Genomic DNA, 19,551 nt, shown 5'->3' with positions numbered 1-19,551 from the left:
GTGCTTCACACATGGTAAGCAGATGCTTTACCATTTGAGCCATGGCCCCACCCTTTTGGGCATTTTTGTTTTTGGGGTGTATGTGAGAGTGTGTGTGTGTGTGTGTGTGTGTGTGTGTGTGTGTGTGTGTGTGTGTGTGTGTGTGTGTGTGTGTTCTCGTGTGTGTACTGGGGGTGATCCTTTAGATTTTTCACACAAGGCTAATGCTTGAGCCTTAGCACCACTTCTGGTTTTGGTGGTTAATTGAGATAAGAATCTCAGAGACTTTCCTGCCAGGGTTGGCTTCAAACCTCAATCCTTAGAGTTTATCTTCCTGAATAGCTAAAGCTTACAGGCATGAGCTTCTAGTGTCTGGCTATGAAGATTGTTCTGTTTGGGGCAGGACTTCACACTTTCTTTGGCTTTCTTTCTCCAGGCTAACACTCTACCACTTGAACCATACCTCTACTTCCCATCTTTTTGTATTTGAGACAGAGTGTCACTGCTGACTTTGCTTGGGCTGGCTTTGTCCAAGTTAGTCTCCCCCCCTCCCCCCCTTAGTAGACAAGATTAGAGGAGTGATCACCATGCCTGGTCCAAGAACAGTTTTTATAAACTGTGAGCTCAGTTCTTTCATAGATTTTAAATTTAAATACATTTTTAATTGTTGGGTTACCATAGCCATTAGTTTCACAGTACACTTTATTTTGAGTCTTGTTTCAAATGTGCTGATCAGATCCAAGACTAATGCAATTGGGCTGGGCCTAAAAGAACTTAAGCATTGAAGAAGAGAGTCACTATTTTATCATCTCTCTTAGTCTGGCTTGCTGTCATAGTCCCTAACTACCTTGGCGTTGGCTAGGAATCTGGAAAATAATGGTTACATTTTTCTATCTGATGGCTAATTTAGCCCTGAAAGCTTTTCCTCAACTGCTCAGTAAGTGTCATTTGTCCCCTGAAAAATACACGTACTATTTTAGTAACAGCACCAAATTGGAATATTTAGGCTAAATGGTTGGCACAGTATATATATTTAATAACAGAAAATAATGACATTTTTAAATCATCCTTCAAAGTAAGAGAAAGTTGGAGTGCTTGGGTCATGTCCAAAAACAAACAAACAAAAAACTACTTCTACAGAATCATACACAGACACTGTAGTAACATCCTTCTTATGCTTTTAGCGTCTTTCTTTTTTTGTGATACTGGAATTTGATCTCAGGGCCTTACACTTGCTAGGCAGATACTCTGCCACTTGAGCCACACACCTATCTACCATCCTTTCTTATTTTTTTTTTAAAATTCATGCTTTAGTCATAGTCATAACCCCCTCCCCTCAGAGCTGGCCTTAGATTATAATCCTCATACCTATTCCTCCCACATAGCTGAAGTTAAGGGACACACAACTGTGTCTAGCTTATTTGTTGAGATGAAGTCTTGCTTATCTTTTGTCTAGGCTGGCCCTAAACTATAATCGTCTCAATCTCTACTTTCTGAATAGCTGAAATTACAGTCATGAACTACCTAGCCCAGCCAACTCCTGTAGTCTCTTAAAACGTATTCACATAAACTGGATGCCAGTGGCTCATGCCTGTAATCCTAGCTGAGGCTGAGATTACAGAGATTACAAGAGGCTGAGATGTGAGGATTGCGGTGTGAAGCCAGACCTGAAAGGCAAGTATATGAAACTCTTACCTCCACTAAACTACTAAAAAAAGCTGGAAGTGGCACTCTGGCTCAAGTGGTAGAGCACTAGCCTTAAGCAAAAGCAGCTCAGGCCCTGAGTTCAAGCCCCAAGACTGTCACAAAAAAAGAAAAATATTCATATGTTATAATTGTCATTGTAATCAAAACTTGAATGCCCAAATGAGGCTCTTGGTTCTCAACACGAAAATCTCAAAGAGCTCTAACAGCAACTTTATCAGTGAAAGGGTCCATCACATCCATGCCAGGGGACCACACAGAGGCAGGCAAGCACAGGAGAAAGATTATTACAGGTTTATTAGAGGAGCCATATTTCTCCCGGAGAGAGAGCACATGGCAACCTCCACTATCTAGGTAGCAGCAGGATCTGGGGGTTAAGAAGTGAAGTATCTAGGAGTTTAGGTGGGTCTGGGCGGAGAGAGGGAGAGGCCAGCTGTATGAAGGGAACTCCAGGGCAGGGAGAAGCTCAGGTTTGGGTGGAACTGAGGAACAAGGGTGGGCATAAGGCTTACAACCATCAAATGTCATTAGGAAACAATTTTAAATGAAATACTGGACCTGAAGAAGTAAATATGTAAAAATATATCTAACATAGCACTGCAATTCAAAACCACAGGCTTGGAATTTATACCAAAACAAACAAAATGTCTGCCTGTTCCCCTGGCAGTCAAAGTAGCTTCCATTTACTGAGTAGGTGCAAGTGCTAGGGAATTTACCTGTATAATTTCATTTATATAGGTATAGTTCTCACAATCATCCCATTTTAGAGTTGAGAAAAATGGAAGATAAGGGAGGTTTAGTCATTTACTCAACTCAAGTCTCACTAAAAGGAACTCTTCACTGGGAGCCAGTCACTCATACCTGCTACCCTAGCTACTCAGGAGACTGAGATCTGTTGATTGAAAGCCAGCCCAGAAAGTCTATGAGATTCTTATCTCCATTTAACCACCAAGAAGATGGAAGCTGAAGTGTGGATCAAAGGGGTAAAGTGCTAGCCTGGAGCAAAAAAGCTATGAGACAGTGCCCAGGCCATGAGTTCAAGCCCTAGTACTGGCACCAAAAACAAAAAAGTATGAACTCTTATCTTCTACCTTAAAAGGAAGGAAGAAGGAAAGAAGGAAGGAAGGAAGGAAAGAAGGAAGGAAGGAAGGAAGGAAGGAGGAAAAGTTGGAAAGGAAAGAAATGGAAAAGAAAGAAAAGGGAAGAATGGATGGCAGAAATAAAAGTAAAAGAAAAGAAACAATGTGATGGTTTGGATTTGCTTTTGGACTAATTTTGTTTAAGCCAGTGACAGGAGTTTCTCTCTTATTGGAAAGCAATTGTATGAACTACATTCAACATTTATAGAATATTTCTCCAGTTTTAATAATATGACCATAAAGTCCCTTGTTAGAAGCCACACTCCCTCACTGTTTATTTGCTATGTGCCACATTTTACTGTCTCTGACAATCAGGACCCAGGGCTAGCAAAACACAGCTTTGATATTATCTCCCTGAAGCCAGCCAATGATTAGGGATTCTTAACCTCAACCCAAGCCAGGGATATGAGCTTACCTGCATGCAAATCACCCAAAGCTGCAGCCAACACTTTATAAGCAGAGGTCTTGCCACCCATGGGGTCTCCAACAATCATAAAGCCATGTCTTACCAGCATCATTTCATAGATCTGGGATGAGAAATCATACAAGAAATTAGCAGTTAGACACTAGTGTTCAGACCTGTAACCCAAGAGGGTGAAGATTGATTTGTGGTTAGAAGCCAGCCTGGGCAGGAAAGTCCATGAGATTTGTATCTCCAGTTAAACACCAAAAAAGCTGGAAGTGGAACCACAGTTCAGTGGACAGAACTCCAGTCTTGAGCTAAAAAGCTAAGGGATGGAGAGGCACTGTAGCTCAAGTGGTAGAGCGCTAGCCTTGAACTGAAGAGTTGAGGGACAGTGCTCAGGCCCAGAGTTCAAGTCCCACGACCGACCAAAAAAAAAAAAAAAAAAAAGCTAAGGGATAGTATATCCAGGCCCTGAGTTCAAGTACCAGTACCAGTGAATGTACTTGAGCTTTAAAAAGCTCCCCTCTGGGTGCCAGTCACTCATGTATGTAATCCTATGAGACTCTTATTTCAAATTAACCTCTCAAAATCTGAAAGTGGCACTGTGGCTCAAGTGGTAGACCACTAGCCTTGAGCACAAAGAGGCTCAGAGATAGCACCAGGCACTGAGTCCAAAGCCCCACAACCAACACCCCCCCCCAATAAAAAAGCTCCCCACACTTCATTAAAGTTAATGAAGAATGACGAGTGGAAAGGAGTTTCTTACAGTCACTAGTGAGTCACTTTTGTAGTTACTACTTATCTATCTTTTGGATAAATGAATATATATGTGTCCTAGATTGCTTAAAGGATGCTAAAAGGGATGTTATATGCTTAACATCAAATGATTATCCAAATATTTAATTTATTCAGATCTCATTACCCACCTTATATAGATGAGAAGATTGACTGAGCCCAAGAGAAGTTAAGGAACTCCTCCCCCAAGCTTTCAGTGATGGAACTAGGATTTGATCAAAGGGCTGTCTAACTTCAATATTTCAAATCTGTTCATTATATCATTGGCAGGAAGGAAGGAAAGAAGGAAGGAAGGAAGGAAGGAAGGAAGGAAGGAAGGAAGGAAGGAAGGAAGGAAGGAAAGAAGGAAGGAAGGAAGGAAGGAAGGAAGAAAGGAAGAAAGGAAGAAAGGAAAGGAAGGAAAGGAAGGAAGAACGGAAAGGAAGGAAGGAAGGTAGGTAGGAAGGAAGGAAGGAAGGAAGGAAGGAAGGAAGGGAGAGAGGAAGGAAGGGAGAGAGGGAGGGAGGGAACATCCGATGTGGATGGCTCATGCCTGTAATCCCAGCTACTCAGGAGGCTGGGACCTGAGTATTGCAGTTTAAAGCCAGCCTAAGCAGGAAAGTTTGCTTTAATAAACTACTAAAAAAGCACCAAAAGTGAAGGTGTAGCTCAAGTGGTAGAGTGCTAGCCTAGAGCACATAGCTCAGGGACAGTGCCCAAGGCCTGAGTTCAAGCCCCAGGACAGGCCCACACAAAAAACAGAACTTCACTAATATTTGTACATATGTAGAGGGAATAGTATGATAATTCAATACACATGTACAATGTGAAATAATTAAGACTAGATAATTAGTATTACTCTATCCTCAATCATTGGTCATTTCCATTACCTCCTAAAGATTAGAATGATGGTCACACTGGCTAAGAAACATAGGGAGAGTGGGATAGAGATTGGATCATTGTTACTGAAAGACAGATAGGAAAAATTACTTGTCTTGTCCTATACCTGAGTAGAACAACTATAGAATAACTCTGTGTAAATTGATCGTATATGCCATTTATTTTAAAGGGGAAAAGGAAATGGTGATCACTTTAACAACCTGTATTCCTATTGGAAAGTTCCATTGTAGAATGTTAACTTCTATTCTGCTTTAATTGGAATCTCTGTAGATGAAAACATGCTTTCTGCACTATGGAGGTTCCTCAAAAGACAAAACATAGAGCTCCCTTATGACCCAGCAATCCCACTTTTGGGCATTTACCTAAATGATCACAAACAAGGTCATACCAAAGCTACCAGCACAACCATGTTTATTGCAGCATTATTTACCATAGCTAAGGTATGGAACCAACCCATAGATGCCCCTCAGTGGATGAATGGATCAAGAAAATGTGAGATATATATCTATATATGGCATATATAGATATATATACATAGATATATATATAATGAAATTCGATGTCTCCGTCAGAAAGAATGACATTGCCTCATTTGTTAGGAAATGGAAAGACTTGGAAAAATTATATTGAGTAAAGTAAGCCAGGCCCAAAGAAACATAGGTTCCATGTTTTCCCTTGTTTGCAGTGACTAGTACATGTCTAGGACAAGCAGAGAAGGTCAAAGGCTATGTACATACGACCACATGAGATAATGTTAAGCAAAATGTACCCCAAGACAGGGACACAAGAAGTTTTGGGTTTTTTTTCTTGCTTGCTAGTATTTTTAATGTATTTACAATGCACTATGTGATTCTTTTGTTTCTTTTATAGGTTCTTCCTCCATTGTATAATCCCTGTTTTCACTGGATTTGATGCCTGTGTTCTGCATCTTGTATACACATTTTTGTAATTTGAGGAGGGAAAGGAATATTGCAGAATGCTTAAATGGGGATGCAGGCTGACACATTGTGATGACAAGATGTACAGAACACTATATTGAAAATGAACATTACAATGTGGGGGGGTGCAGGACAAGTTGGGGAGGCAGGAGGGAAGTGATGGTAAGGGGAAAATAAAGGAGGAGGTAACAATGCTCACTATGAAATGTACTCATTACCCTACTCATGTAACTGTAACCCCTCTGTACAACATTTTTTTTGGGGGGGGGTCCAGTCGTGGGACCTGAACTCTGGGCCTGGGCGCTGTCCCTCAGTTCTTCAGCTCAAGGCTAGCGCTCTACCACTTGAGCCACAGTGCTATTTCTGGCTTTTTTCTTTTTGCTTATGTGGTGCTGAGGAATTGAACCCAGGCCCTCATGCGTGCAAGGCAAGCACTCTACCACTGAGCCACCTTCCCAGCCCCTGTACAACATTTTTACAATAAAAAATTACAATAAAAAAAGAAAACATGCTTTCTGAGTCAGGCACCATGCTGTAAGACACAATGACACCTGGGCGCATGTGGCTTATGCATGTAATCTTAGCTACTCAAGAGGCTGAGATATGTGGATCTTGGGTTAGTAGATACTCATCTACAAGTAGCCACCAAAAAGCTAGATGTGGATCTGTGGCTCAAGTGGTAGAGCATTAACCTTGAGCACAAAAGCTCAGTGACAGCGCCAAGCCCTGAGTTCAGGCCCCCAGGACTGGTACCAAAAAAAAAAAAAGATACAATGTCATTCTAACCTCTATTCTTAAGACTTAGCAGCTAAGTGAGAGCCTATTTCTTGAATTTCCTGATTGTTCCTGTGGGTGACAAGTAGGCCATTGTAGTCAAAACACTTGTATTTGTATGAGATTTTATGTTTTTTTCTCTGTTTTCTTCCTTGATTATTGGTCCCTCAGAGAAAGGGGAAGTTTGAAACTTTTTATTTTGAAGATCAAGTTCTCATTGCTCTTTGAGATGAGTCTTAACTGAAGATAATAGCAATGGAGTTGCAGGGGAGGGCAGGAATCTCATTCAGTAAGCATCTTTTAAGCACCTACTTTGGGCCAGAAATTGCTTTAGATGATCCAGACATGTGTGTGTGTGTGTGTGTGTGTGTGTGTGTGTGTGTGTGTGTGTGTGTGTGTGTGTGTGTGTGTGTGTGTGTGTAATTAAATATATAAGAGGACAGATAGTTTCTGACACCTTAGTTTGAAAACATTACCTTATTTCTGAAAATCAGTGATAAGCTTTATAAAAGTTCATCTAAATGTCTGCAACTTCCTTTGAAATATTATCATAAAGATAGATAAATGAAAGGAGGTGGATGGATGGGTGAATTGATGGAAGAATGGGTAAGTGATAAAGCAAGTATTATAATATATTAATGGTGCAGTCTAGGTCTAGGGCATGGAAGTTCTCTTTATAATTCTACCTGTTAAAGATATTCCATGACAAAGTATTGGAAACAAAAGCTCATTCTTAAAGGGTAGCTCACCTGAATACTCCAAGTGAAATGTTTTGCTTTGTTTTTTAAAGCAGCTCATTTGGTTATATACTAGGGAAAAAATAATTATTTTTACCATAGGTCAATCTGAATTCAGAATTCAAAGACACAGGTTCTACCTTAGCGTGTTTTTCCATTAATAATGTGACTTTGGGACATGGTAATGCTTATAAGGCAGATTATGACTAAGTGGGTGGTGAGGATTTAGCATCATCCATCACTATATTTAGCACTTTTCTATACTGCTGAAGAACTACATTTCTCTGAGGAAGGTTTTGTTCTTTCCATTTTATAGATGAGGAAATTGAGGCTCAATGGGGTGAAATAATTTGTCCTAAATCTCACAGCAGGATCTGATTGGAGACTTGAGCCTATGTCTATTAATCCCATTTGTGTTCCCTCTCTGGACCTTATAAAGGATGAACCTGATGGTATTTAAGGCATCTTGTTAGTGTGGCCTATAATTTTGCAGAGAAAGTGTATTTGAGGTCTATTTCATTCAATTTATCATTGAAAACAATCTAAGAGAGGGAATCCTGAGATTAGAAGGAAGTTTTTCATGAATTTCTAGAATCCGGTCTATCTATAGAGACATTTGTGATTTTCCTGCCCATAATCTGCCTGTCATTTACTGAACCCTAACTTTCCCTGAGGAGACATCACCTTCAGATCAGTTGACATGACTTGGGCAGGGTTATCTCCACCTATGCTTGGTTACAGTCCAGTTCCAATCTAAGTGATCATATGACTTTACCAGAATCATCTAAAAATGTTGAACTTTAATTCCAAGTACAACAGTTGGCCAAGTGGTCTGTTAACTTTCTTTCCATGTTGTCAGTCCTGCTCCTGTCTGCCCTAAATCCTTCTAGTTCCTACTTCCTATAGACAGTAGAACAGGTACATCTCAAGTGGGTACAAGGAACTAACCTGGATAATTTTTCCAATAAACCAAGGTACTGGCTGAAGTCCCATCTTTTTGGAGTTGATATCCAGTGCTTCCAGAAAAACTTCATAGTCTGGCTTTGGAAGAACAACTCCAGGAAACAAATCTGAGATAATCCCCTGTTGGCAAAGGTTCAAGAGAAGGTGGGAAGGATGAAGTATCAGATATGTGATTCTCAACATTTTCCTAAAATGAGATCTATAGACAAAAGAAATGTTTGAAAACTCTCAAAGCTCATTTTCCCCTTGTACCAAAAACTCAAATGTCAACTGTTAATCATAATTTCCCTCTCCGAAAATTTAAAGCAGTAAATATTTAATGTCTGTGGTACTGTTTTTGTGCTTGGGATGACTAAGATAATCATGATTTCTGTCTTGATAGAATCACATTTAATTACATTAAATAAACACAACTACCTAAGCCCAACAGCAAATCTTTTTTTTAACTGGTTTTTTTTTGGTACTGGGTATCAAAAACAGGACACTGTACTTGCTAGGCAAGTGCTTTGCCACTGAGCTACATCCTAGCCCTCCAACAGCAAATCTTATCCTATTACAGGAATCATTTTTTTTTTTTTTTTTTTTTTTGTCGGTCATGGGGCTTGAACTCTGGGCTTGGGCGCTGTCCCTCAGCTCTTCAGCTCAAGGCGAGCGCTCTACCACTTGAGCTACAGCGCCACTTCCGGTTTTCTAGTGGTTTATTGGAGATAGGAGTCTCACGGTCTTTCCTGCCCGGGCTGGCTTTGAACCGCGATTCTCAGATCTCAGCCTCCTGAGTAGCTAGGATTACAGGCGTGAGCCACCGGCGCCCGGCTACAGGAATCATTTTTGTCAGGCATCTGTGGCTTACTCCTGTAATCCTAGCTACTCAGGAGATCTGAGTATTAAGATTCAAAGTAAAAAAAAAAACGATTCAAAGTCAGCCAAGGCAGAAAAGTCTGCAAAACTCTCATCTCCAAGTAACCAGCAAAAAGCTAGAAGTGGGGAGGTATGGTTCAAGTGGTAGAATGCCAGCTTTGAGTAGAGGAGAGTGAGGCTCAGAGTTCAAGATGCAGTATTTGCACAAGAAAAGAAAAAGAAAAAAATTAATTAAAACTAGGAACTAGACAGGGATATTTGTTATCAAGATTATTACTTAATAGCCTAGGAATGTGGCTTAGCAGTAAAGTGCTTGCCTAGCATGCACAAAGCCCTGGGTTCCATTCCTCAGTACCACATAGACAGAAAAAGGCAGAAGTGGCACTGTGGCTCAGGTCATGAAGCATTAGGGACAGTGCTCAGGCCCTGAGTCCAAGCCCCAGGATTGGCAAATATATATATTAGCAACAGGGGATCAAGAAGATGGCATTTGGGCTGGTATGAGAAAGGGTATAAGAGGATTGCAGATGTGGAGTAAAGGTGCCAAAGAAATTGAGCCTGGGTCCTTCACCAATGTCCTAAATCCCTGCATACCTGAAACAGAGGGACATCTTGAGCTAAGAACTTGGCTAGGTTGACATCGAGCAAGGCGCGGAGAAGTAAAACACTTTCATCTTCCTTTGGATATTTGAGCTTTAGGTTGCCTGCAGCTGTGAGCACAGACTTGACGGCCCGCATGCCATAGTCGTAGTGATGCTGGGAGGAGAGTTGTTCTGAGCACAGACGATAGGTTGCAACAATCTTCTGGGCAAGACTGGGAAGACAAAGACATGTCTGCAGATTCTGATCTCTGCCTCTTCAGAAAGTAGGCTTGCCCATGGACTTGATGGGGTAGCCCCAACATTGAAGTCCTTAGCCAAATTGAGCAAAGGATACATAACTGTCGTTCAAGATTAAAGCCTATCATATACCCATGTTTAACATGTAATGCACATGAAGTTACAAGTACATGTTAATGTACATGAAAGTTACTTTCATATATATGCATTAATGAATGTGGACACATTAATATAAGTATCTTAGCAAGGGACACTTCCAAGCCATCCCTTGAGTAGCAATGTTTCTGATCATAAACATCTATCTGGACCTCCAGTGAGTGAAAATAACCATTGCTCATGCTAACCCTTTGGGAATTGGGTATTAGAGTTTCCCTAACCAATATACTTACCCACACCCCCTTTTTGGAGATCCCTTTGATCAAACTGATTCACTTAAAAAAAAAAAAAAACACGACTTTGTATTGCTTACTAGCTCCCAGAACAGAGCTGAGTATAAATAAGACAGGTGGCTCAAAAAAGAATTGCTAATTGAAGTCAGGCACGGGTGGCTCGTGCCTATAATCCTATCTACTCAGGAGGCTAGAATCTGAGATTTATGGTTCAAAGCCAGTCTGGGCAAGAACTCTTATCTCCAATAAACTACCATAAGAACCAAAAGTGGGGCTGTGGCTCAAGCGGTAGACCACTAGCTTTGAGCAAAAGAAGCTCAAAGACAGTGCCCAGGCCCTGAGTCCCAGGACCAGCACACACACACACACACACACACACACACACACACACACACACACACACACACACACACACACACACACACACACACACACACACACAAGTCGCTAACTGAATAGATGAGTGAATTTAATGAAAAATTAATATAACCTACATTTCCACCATTAAAAAAACAATACAGGTGATGTCTTAGCCTAGGAAGGGTGAACATTCTATTTCTGTAGCCCCTCAGATTACAAACAAGGACAACCACATCAACCACATAGTTACCATGGAGATACCTGATATGACCAAAAAAAATTAGTAGGTTACAGAAAAGACAATGTGAAAGACAAACATTAAAATTCAGAAAGGCTTAATGTAAGCCATCTTACAACAATTATTCATAAGTCTTGTATGTGTTATATGTATATACAAACATACGCTTAAAGATATGATGTATATATATGTGTGTACATGATGTGCCTTAGAAAACCAATATTCAAATAGGAAATAACCCAGTTGATCGATAAAAAATTTTATTGAATTTTTAAGTTACTTAAATAATATTAAAATTATTTCTTCAACTGTGGAATCACTTCATATATACTATAGTTTTTCCTTAGATCACTTAATAAAGTGGACATAGATTACTAAAGTAAGGGCTGGAGATTATATGAGTAGCTACTTTAATAGTGAGAGAAGAGGCTATTTCTTGCCAATGGGCCAATTCCTAGTCAGGAATGAGATCAGGACCAAAGCCAGGGCTATATGTTCTCAGATTAGCCAGTGAGAGGAAGCAAGTTTGTTATGTTTTCTCTCTTCTTCTAACTCACATTGAATTCATTACACAAAAAGCCACTCCTTACGAGCATTTCACAACACACAAACTGGAAAACTAATGCAATGTACCTCCTCGAGTCCAGAAACCCCATAGAATACAAGGAGATTTCTCCAATAAGAGCATAATCTGGCACCATCATAGCCACCGTCCGGAATAAAGCCTGGAAAAGAAATAACTGATCAGAATCTGAATACATACAGTGAATAGTTTGAGGATATCTACAGAAGCAAAGGGAAGTAGTATGACCATTCAAGTCATTCTAGTCAAAGAAAGGAGAGCGGAGACTATCATCAATGGACAGGCACCCTGCCCACTGGCTTGTCCAGGTACATGATAGTATATTAGATCTTTTGATGGCTCTCTGGAAGGGTCTAAGTGTTGGTATTCCAATAACACCTCATCCTATGAAAAACAAGGATATTTCATAGCATTGAGCAATTGTTGGAGCTTCACAAGAAGTCATTTAGGAATGCATGAGAAGAATCCTAAAGTCAGGTAGATCACACTTTGAGTTCTTGTTCAGCAGCGGACTAGCTGTAGGCAAGTTACATAACCCCTCTAAATCTCAGTCCTTTTATTTCAAAGTAACAGATGAACATAGTCACAGAATTACCATTAGAACAAATGATATAATGGAAGTGAAGTATATCTTGAGTACTCAATAATCATAAGCTATTAAGCTATTGTATTGTTAGATTTTTAGAGGTCAAGTGGCTTGCCAGAGTTATACAGCCAGAATTCACTATTTAACACATCCTGTGTCTCATGAAAGTCACTTGTACAGATCTAACATGGCTACTGGCTGAGACAAATGCAAAGAGGTGCTTACAATAATTGGGTTGTTAAAAAATGAGAAATGGCCAGGTCCCAGTGGCTCATGCCTTTAATTGTAGCTACCTAGGTGGCTGAGGTCTGAGAACTACAGTTCAAAGCCAGCCCAAGCAGGAAAGTCTGTGAGAGTCTTATCTCCACTTAACCACCAAAAAGCCAGAAGTGGAGCTGTGGCTCAAATGGCAGAATGGCTGGGCGCCAGTGGCTTACACTTGTAATCCTAGCTACTCAAGGAGACTTGAAATCTGAGGATGTGGTTCAAAGCCAGCCTGGACAGGAATCTCCATGAGACTCTTATCTCCAATTCACACACACACACAAAAGCTGGAAAGAGCTGTGGCTTTAGTGGCAGAGCACTAGCCTTGGGCTGAAAAAGCTCAGGGACAGTGTTGAGGCCCTGAATTCAAGCACAGGACCAGCCAAAATAAAAAAGGCAGAGTGCTAGCCTTGAGCAAACAAGTTCTGGGAAAGTGCTCAAGGTCCTGACTTCAAGTCCTGGGACCTACTTGAAACAGAGAGAGAGAGAGATTTGGGGGGGGGGGCAGGGGAAAGGGGTCTAAATTCTACTTTGGTACTTGCTGGCCTATGCTGACCTATAGGAAAGGAACACTTCGTGGGTTTCCTTAACTGTCCTATTTTTAGATAAAAGTCTATGTGAATGAGATTCCAATGCACGAATCATAGTGCATGTCTAGCAGGCAGAGAATCATATGCTAGTCGGTGGATAGAGGGGTGGCTGTGTCTCCTATTGCTTCCACCCAAAGGGATGGAGCAATATAGTAGCATTGAATCTATAAAGGACATGTGTGGAAGTCTCTCTTTCCAGCTAGGTGGCAGATGCTCTCCTATAAAAGACCTGGCCACTCTCTTGTATTTTTGCCTTCGATGAAAGCAGCATGCTAAGACTATCTAGACCCATCTGCCTCTGAAGGTCTGGAAACTACTTCATTTTAATTAGCTTCATAGGCTCAGTCCTATGCATTGGAATTTGATGTTATTTTGTATATAGATTTACTTTATATGTCTAGAGTACTTTTTCTTTTATTAAACCAAGATCTTAAAAAAATCAGATTTCATGACACAAACCCAACTTCTAGCTGCTTCTGGAAAGAAAATGAGGCCCAACATCTTGTTTATCAGTAGTAGGTTGGACCTAAAAGGTGGCTGTTGCTTCCAGATGGCCCATTCACCTGAGTCCCTACTGTGCCTAAGTTACTTCTTTGATTATATCACCAGTCAGCTCTCTGTCAGCAGTGGAAATGGTGACTTTTTATTGCTGTGATTGTGCTGGAACTGGGGCTTGAACTCAGGGCCTGTATGCAATCCTTTCATTTTTTGCTCACGACTGGTACTCTACCACTTGATCCGCAACACCATTTTCTGTTTTCTGCTGGTTAGTCAGAGATAAGAGTCTCATGGACTTTCCTGATAGGGCTGGCTTGGATCTCAGTCTCCTGAGTGTCTAGGATAACAGGCATGAACCACCAGCACTGGTGAAATGGTGATTTTAATTCTAGTGTTCATTGTTTCCTGTTTGCCATTGGTCATTATGTATGTATTCATCCTTCTCCAGGAGGCCCTGTTGGGTAGCTGTGTTCTGGGACCAAGATTTTACTACCATTAACATTCTACTATCCCTTCTTACAACTAAAAAAATATAAAACAAAAAAAATGCCTCCTGTTACTGTTGCAATTCTCTATGAGATCTTCTGATACACACTTCCAGAAAGTTCTATATTATAAAGTATCCATGCTATATAAAATTCAAGCTCATGCTTACCTTGAGGTTATCTGGCAGCTCAGCCCTGCCAGCATATCCAGGGTTCATGGTGATGAAGACAGCACAAGTTGGGTTCAGAGAGAGCTCAGTGCCTTCAAAGATGAAGGTCTTCAGCTTCCGGATAATGGCTTGTTGAATGCTAAGGATCTGCTGGGCTACCACAGACAGCACTTCTACCTGTGGTGAGAGGGCCTGGCTGATGGAAGTTCTATATGGGTCCCCCTAACTTAGCAAAAAAAGAACCCATCACCTGCCTGAGTACTCAGGTCTGGAGTTCACATCTCACAAAAAATAAATAAAAATAAAACAAAAATCCCATCACCTGAAAACCAGTCACATACTCAAAATGGAAGCATGGTTTGGGGGTTTGGCAACAAAAAAGGAAAACTGGTCTGCAAGTGTGTGTGTGTGTGTGTGTGTGTGTGTGTGTGTGTGTGTGTGTGTGTGTGTGTGTGTGTGTGTGTGTGTGTGTGTGTGTGTGTATGTGTGTGTGTGTGTGTGTGTGTGTGTGTTATACAGTAGTTTTTGTTTCAGCACCACGGTTGGCATTGAAGAAGTATTCAGTGTTTACTGCTTCAAATGATATGCTTACATGATCACCCACACTTTTGTGATGTGTCCTTTGATGATTACTGTGGTATGATAGACTACTGTCATATTCTATTTGTTTCATTTAATTTGTGTGTGCGGTTTGTACTTAGCACCTCCTGTTCTTGGGTTTTGGTGGTGGTTTTTTTCTCAAGGATGATGCTCTACCACTTGAGCCACACTTTGATTTCTGGCTTTTTGCTGGTTAATTAGGGATAGGAATCTCTTAGACTTTTCTTCCTGAAATGGCTTCAAATTACAGTCCTCATGTCTCAGCCTTCTGAGTACCTAAGATTATAGGTGTGAGCCACTGGCACCTGGTTTAATTTTTATTTCTTATTACTAGACTATAATCACTTACAGGGCAAGAACATGTCTATGCTTCTTGGTATCATAAACACATACAGCTTCTCATATAAGTAACTTCTCAATAAATTTTTGAATGTGTCAGTGAGTGAATGGATAAGGAGGTGAAGAGATGTGTATAACATATGCATTCTGTCTCCTCGTCACTGTTTAGATTGAGTTCATTAAGTAGCTACACTGTTCAAGATTTATAGAGGAAAAATAAACCCTTGTTACTAAAGAGCTGAGAACCCAGCAAAAGGTCCCTGAACAATCGCCTCTTCCATATTGTAGCTGAGCAGCATAGTTACCTCAATCCTGTTGAATTCGTCAAAACATGCCCATGCTCCAGCCTGGGCCAGTCCCTTGAAGAACTTCCCCATGGCCTTGTAATCCAAACCATCAGAACAGTTGAACACCACACACTAAAAAGCAAAAAAAAAAAAAAAAAAGGAGCATGAGGGTCCCATTCAGGATGAAGTCCATTACGCCTGTATCAGTGACACCATAAAACAAGGTGTTACCCCAATAAGCTCTCTTCCCATAGCTTAGGACCCACCTTCCCCTCTCCACAGCTTAGCATGCTCCCTTCCTAGGCAATATCAGGCCCCTATAGTAAAGGCAGAAAATAATCAGCCTCCAACCCCCTTCTACCTTGGGATGACACTTCTCTGGGGCAGCTACCACCATCTAAGGCAACAAGAGCCCCTTAGAGTGACCTTCAGGTCTGAGCAGCTGCAGGCCCCTTATCTACTACTTGGGCAGCAGCCATAAAGCCTAGTCCACCATGATGAAGCCCCTGACCCTCAAGTCCACACCAGGGTCTCTGCCTCCTAGCCCCTGCTAGACCTCCTAGGTTATGTAGGTCACCTCAGACAATAGCTGGTGCTTCTTTTCACCTCTCCCTTGTGAGAAAGGGTCTTGCCGGCCCCCTTTTCTGGCAATAAACATTTCTTTGTTCTCTGTACCTGGTTATCTGCGTGGTTTTCAGGCAAAGTCTAATATACTCTAATACGAAGGGTAGTGCATCTCTTGTACTACGGAACGAGATGGAGCCCCACTCTGCCCGTTACATTAAATTATCCTGAACTTCATGCTCATGTTCTTGGACAGAGGTTCAGAGAGGACAGAAGGAGAAGCAGAGATAGATAACATTTCTCTACCTGCTTGGCCAATGCTTTGGCCAAATCTTTGGTGGTTTCTGTCTTGCCTGTTCCAGCAGGGCCCTCTGGAGCTCCTCCAAGGTTCAACTTCAAAGCTCCCATCAGTGTCCTAGGGAGAAGAAAACAGGAACTTGGTATCCAAGGAGAGACACCAGCTTTTTTTTCCGGAGGAGGGGGAAGAGGTTGGAGGGTGGGGGAGGGGGAGTTTGCTGGTCCTGGGGCTTAAACTCAGGGCCTGGGTGGGGTCCCTGAGTTTATCTTGCGCAAGGCTAGGGCTCTACCACTTGGGCCACGGATCCAGTTCCAGCCCCCCACCCCTTCTTTTTGGTGTTTTTTGGTGGTTAATTGTAGATAAGAATCTCACTGACTTTCATGCCCAGATTAGAAACCAGCTTCTTATTCTATTGAATCATATAAACAGTTGAAAAATTGCTCCTAATTATACAACCAATACGTCATCATCATTTAAAAAATCTGTTTTATTCAGCATTGTAATCTCAGAGTTTAGCACAGTGCTTGGCACATCATGGCTCCTATAAGCTTGTCTAATTGAATGATTGAATAGATAAAGGAATAGATAGGTAGAGACATAAGTGAATCAAACAGAAGTGAGAACCATACTCCATAGTCCAAAGATTGCTGGGGCTAGTGAAATGGTGAAATAAGTATATTTCTTCTAAAGTGCTCTTGAGTTCAGGAAACATACTTTAATTAGTTCCATATCCTCAGTCAAAATATACAGTGGCTGAAATGAATGATGTAACAAAACTAGTCCCATAACCCTTGGTAAAGGTACATTGTTGTGGCACTAGGAATTGAACTCAGGGCCTTGTGCATACAAGATAAACTACCACTTTAGCCCTGGCCCTGTCCTGATATAACCATAACTTCAGTTAACACACCATCTTATAACTTTCTTTTGTTTCTTTTCTTGAGGCAGGTTCTCACATAGCGCCTGCTTGCCTCCAATGCTCTATGTAGGCTCATGATCCTCCTACCTTAGACTCCTAAGTGCTGGAATTACAGTTGTGCACAGTTGGCTCTTAACAATCTTCTGAACATGTCTCCCCCAACCTTAATTCGAATTAGGGTTTGTTAGGTCATGCATGTTGCACAGAAAAATTTAAGAAATGGTTTTTTAGAAGAACTATAGCTATTAATATTGTGTCTTATTTAGAGTATTTGCTAAACTGGTAGATTAAAATTGCTCTTGCCACAGAGAGGAAAATAAGTGTGTAAAGTAACAGATATGTTATTTTTCCACTCTAGTGATCATATTACTATATATGTAGTTTATAATACTTTGTTAAATATCTTAACTTTACATAACAATTTTTTTAAAAGACACCGTTGTGGAATAATTAGTAGAAAATATGATGAGAAAAAAGGCATAGAATAGGAAACAAGTGACTAAGGATCTTAAAAGAAGAAAATATAGCTGGGCGGTGGTGGCTGACACCTGTAATCTTAGCTACTTAGGAGGCTGAGATCTGAGGATCATGGTTCAAAGCCAGCCTGAGCAGGAAAGGCAGTGAGACTCCTCTCCAATAAACCACCAGAAAACTGGAAGTGGCGCTGTGGCTCAAGTGGTAGAGCGTTTGCCTTGAGCTGAAGAGCTGAGGGACAATGCCCAGGCCCAGAGTTCAAGCCCCATGATGGCCAAAAAAAAAAGAGAAGAAGAAAATACTCAAGTACATTATTATTATTTTGTATTAGTACTGGGGCTGTCACTCAAAGCCTGGGCACTACTCGCTCAAGACTAGTTCTTTACCACTTGAGCCATGGCTCCACTTTAGGCTTTTTGCTGGTTAATTGGATATAAGAGTTGCACTTTTCTGCCCAGGCTGGCTTTGAACCCTGATCCTCAGATTTCAGCCTCTTGAGTAGCTAGGATTAAAGGCATAAGCCACCAGTGCACAGTTCAAATATTATTTTTATAATGTAAATGCCCTGTGAGGAAAAATACAAAAGTGAAAGAAAATCTGAACATTGCTAATTAACAGGTTCACAAAATCCAGGTTTCTAATGTTAGGAATGGGCAAAGTATTCTGCTGAGCATAGAATGACAAGTGTCTCTTCACCAGACTAGCTGGGAAGCTTGGAGAGTCATGTTTCAGGGCTCCTGACCCTTCTGGGTCAACCGTTTGGCCACAGTTATTTGCAGGCATCAACTTGGTTTCTGCCATTGTAAAACTTGCTACTTGAGAGCATCATGGCATTTTCAAAATCATTCTGCAATGTTCTTCTATTTGCTCCTAACTTATCAATGTATTCTATATTTCCATTTCTCATCTGAATGTCCAGTTTCCATGCCCACTATGGGACCATGGGGACAAAAGGTAAAATTCTGAACTCAGAAAATCTAAAATGTAGATGATAATAAACCCAAGGACATTCCCATCCTTCCTCCCAGACCCCTTTTCACTCCTGAGTTCTTTGTTCACCCCTCAAGCTAAATGCCCCAGGCTTTACCTGTAGCAACGATCAGTCAGAGGTGTGATCACCAGCCGGGGTGAGTTTCCCAGGTATTCATAGCCATATAAAGCTTCAGTGGTTATCATCTGCACATATACATCCTTTGATTGCCAGTAGTAGCGCAGCTGTGAGATCCACTGGAAATCATTCAGATTACAGACCTTATCCTCAGCTAACTTGGCCACCACATCACGAGCTATTGGAATACCATGAAGAAACACAACACACAGAGCCATCAGAATCCCCCATCTCCATATCGTCCTTAGAAGAAGATGATATCGAGGCCACCTCTCTGTCCAGACTATTTCAAGTTTCTACCATGTTCCCAGTCCTGCTCAACCTACAGGCAATACTGTACTTTAGAAGTCTGTCTTTACTTTCTCCCATGGAGCTGAACATAGAATCTGCTGTGTATTATTCTTTCTGATAGCGAAGTAAAGGTACTAAATATGTATACTCTGAAATCAGTCTGCCTGAGTTCAAATTCTGGTTCCACCATAAACTAGCTATGTTAATTACTCTGCTGCACAATCTGTAAAATTAGGTTAACATAATATCCACCTAATACTGGTTTTATGAGGACTAAATGAATATACACAAACATATAAAATATTATTCAAGGCCAAGCACAAGTGGCTCATGCCCATAATCAGGGGGCTGAGATCTGAGAATTGTGGTTCAAAGTAGCCTGAAAAGGTCCAAAGAGCCCGAAGTGGAGCTGTGGTCCAAGTGGTAGATTGCTCGCCTTGAGCAGAAAAGCTCAGGGACAGCACCCAAGCCCCAGTACCAGCACCCAAAAAATATTA

General features: G+C 41.1%; 1 protein-coding gene across 2 annotated transcripts in view; it reads right to left on the bottom strand.

Annotated features, from left to right (window-relative positions):
• The window catches only part of Dnah3 (dynein axonemal heavy chain 3), a 216,447-nt gene that overhangs the window by 104,126 nt on the left and 92,770 nt on the right, over positions 1 to 19,551 (bottom strand). For both annotated transcript variants that reach the window (XM_070004375.1, XM_070004374.1), the window contains exons 28-35: positions 18,743 to 18,941; positions 16,271 to 16,379; positions 15,419 to 15,532; positions 14,175 to 14,351; positions 11,632 to 11,723; positions 9,767 to 9,986; positions 8,300 to 8,434; positions 3,238 to 3,349 (exon numbers count right to left, since the gene is read on the bottom strand). In XM_070004375.1, the coding sequence (XP_069860476.1) occupies positions 3,238 to 3,349; positions 8,300 to 8,434; positions 9,767 to 9,986; positions 11,632 to 11,723; positions 14,175 to 14,351; positions 15,419 to 15,532; positions 16,271 to 16,379; positions 18,743 to 18,941 (1,158 nt within the window). The remainder of the gene's footprint in view (positions 1 to 3,237; positions 3,350 to 8,299; positions 8,435 to 9,766; positions 9,987 to 11,631; positions 11,724 to 14,174; positions 14,352 to 15,418; positions 15,533 to 16,270; positions 16,380 to 18,742; positions 18,942 to 19,551) is intronic.

Source organism: Dipodomys merriami, unplaced genomic scaffold (genome assembly GCF_024711535.1).
Source record: "Dipodomys merriami isolate MVZ:Mamm:240054 unplaced genomic scaffold, mDipMer1.0.p SCAF_62, whole genome shotgun sequence".
NCBI lineage: Eukaryota > Metazoa > Chordata > Mammalia > Rodentia > Heteromyidae > Dipodomys > Dipodomys merriami.
The sequence above is the reverse complement of the archived record's forward strand: the minus strand, read 5'-3'. Positions and strand labels throughout refer to the sequence as shown.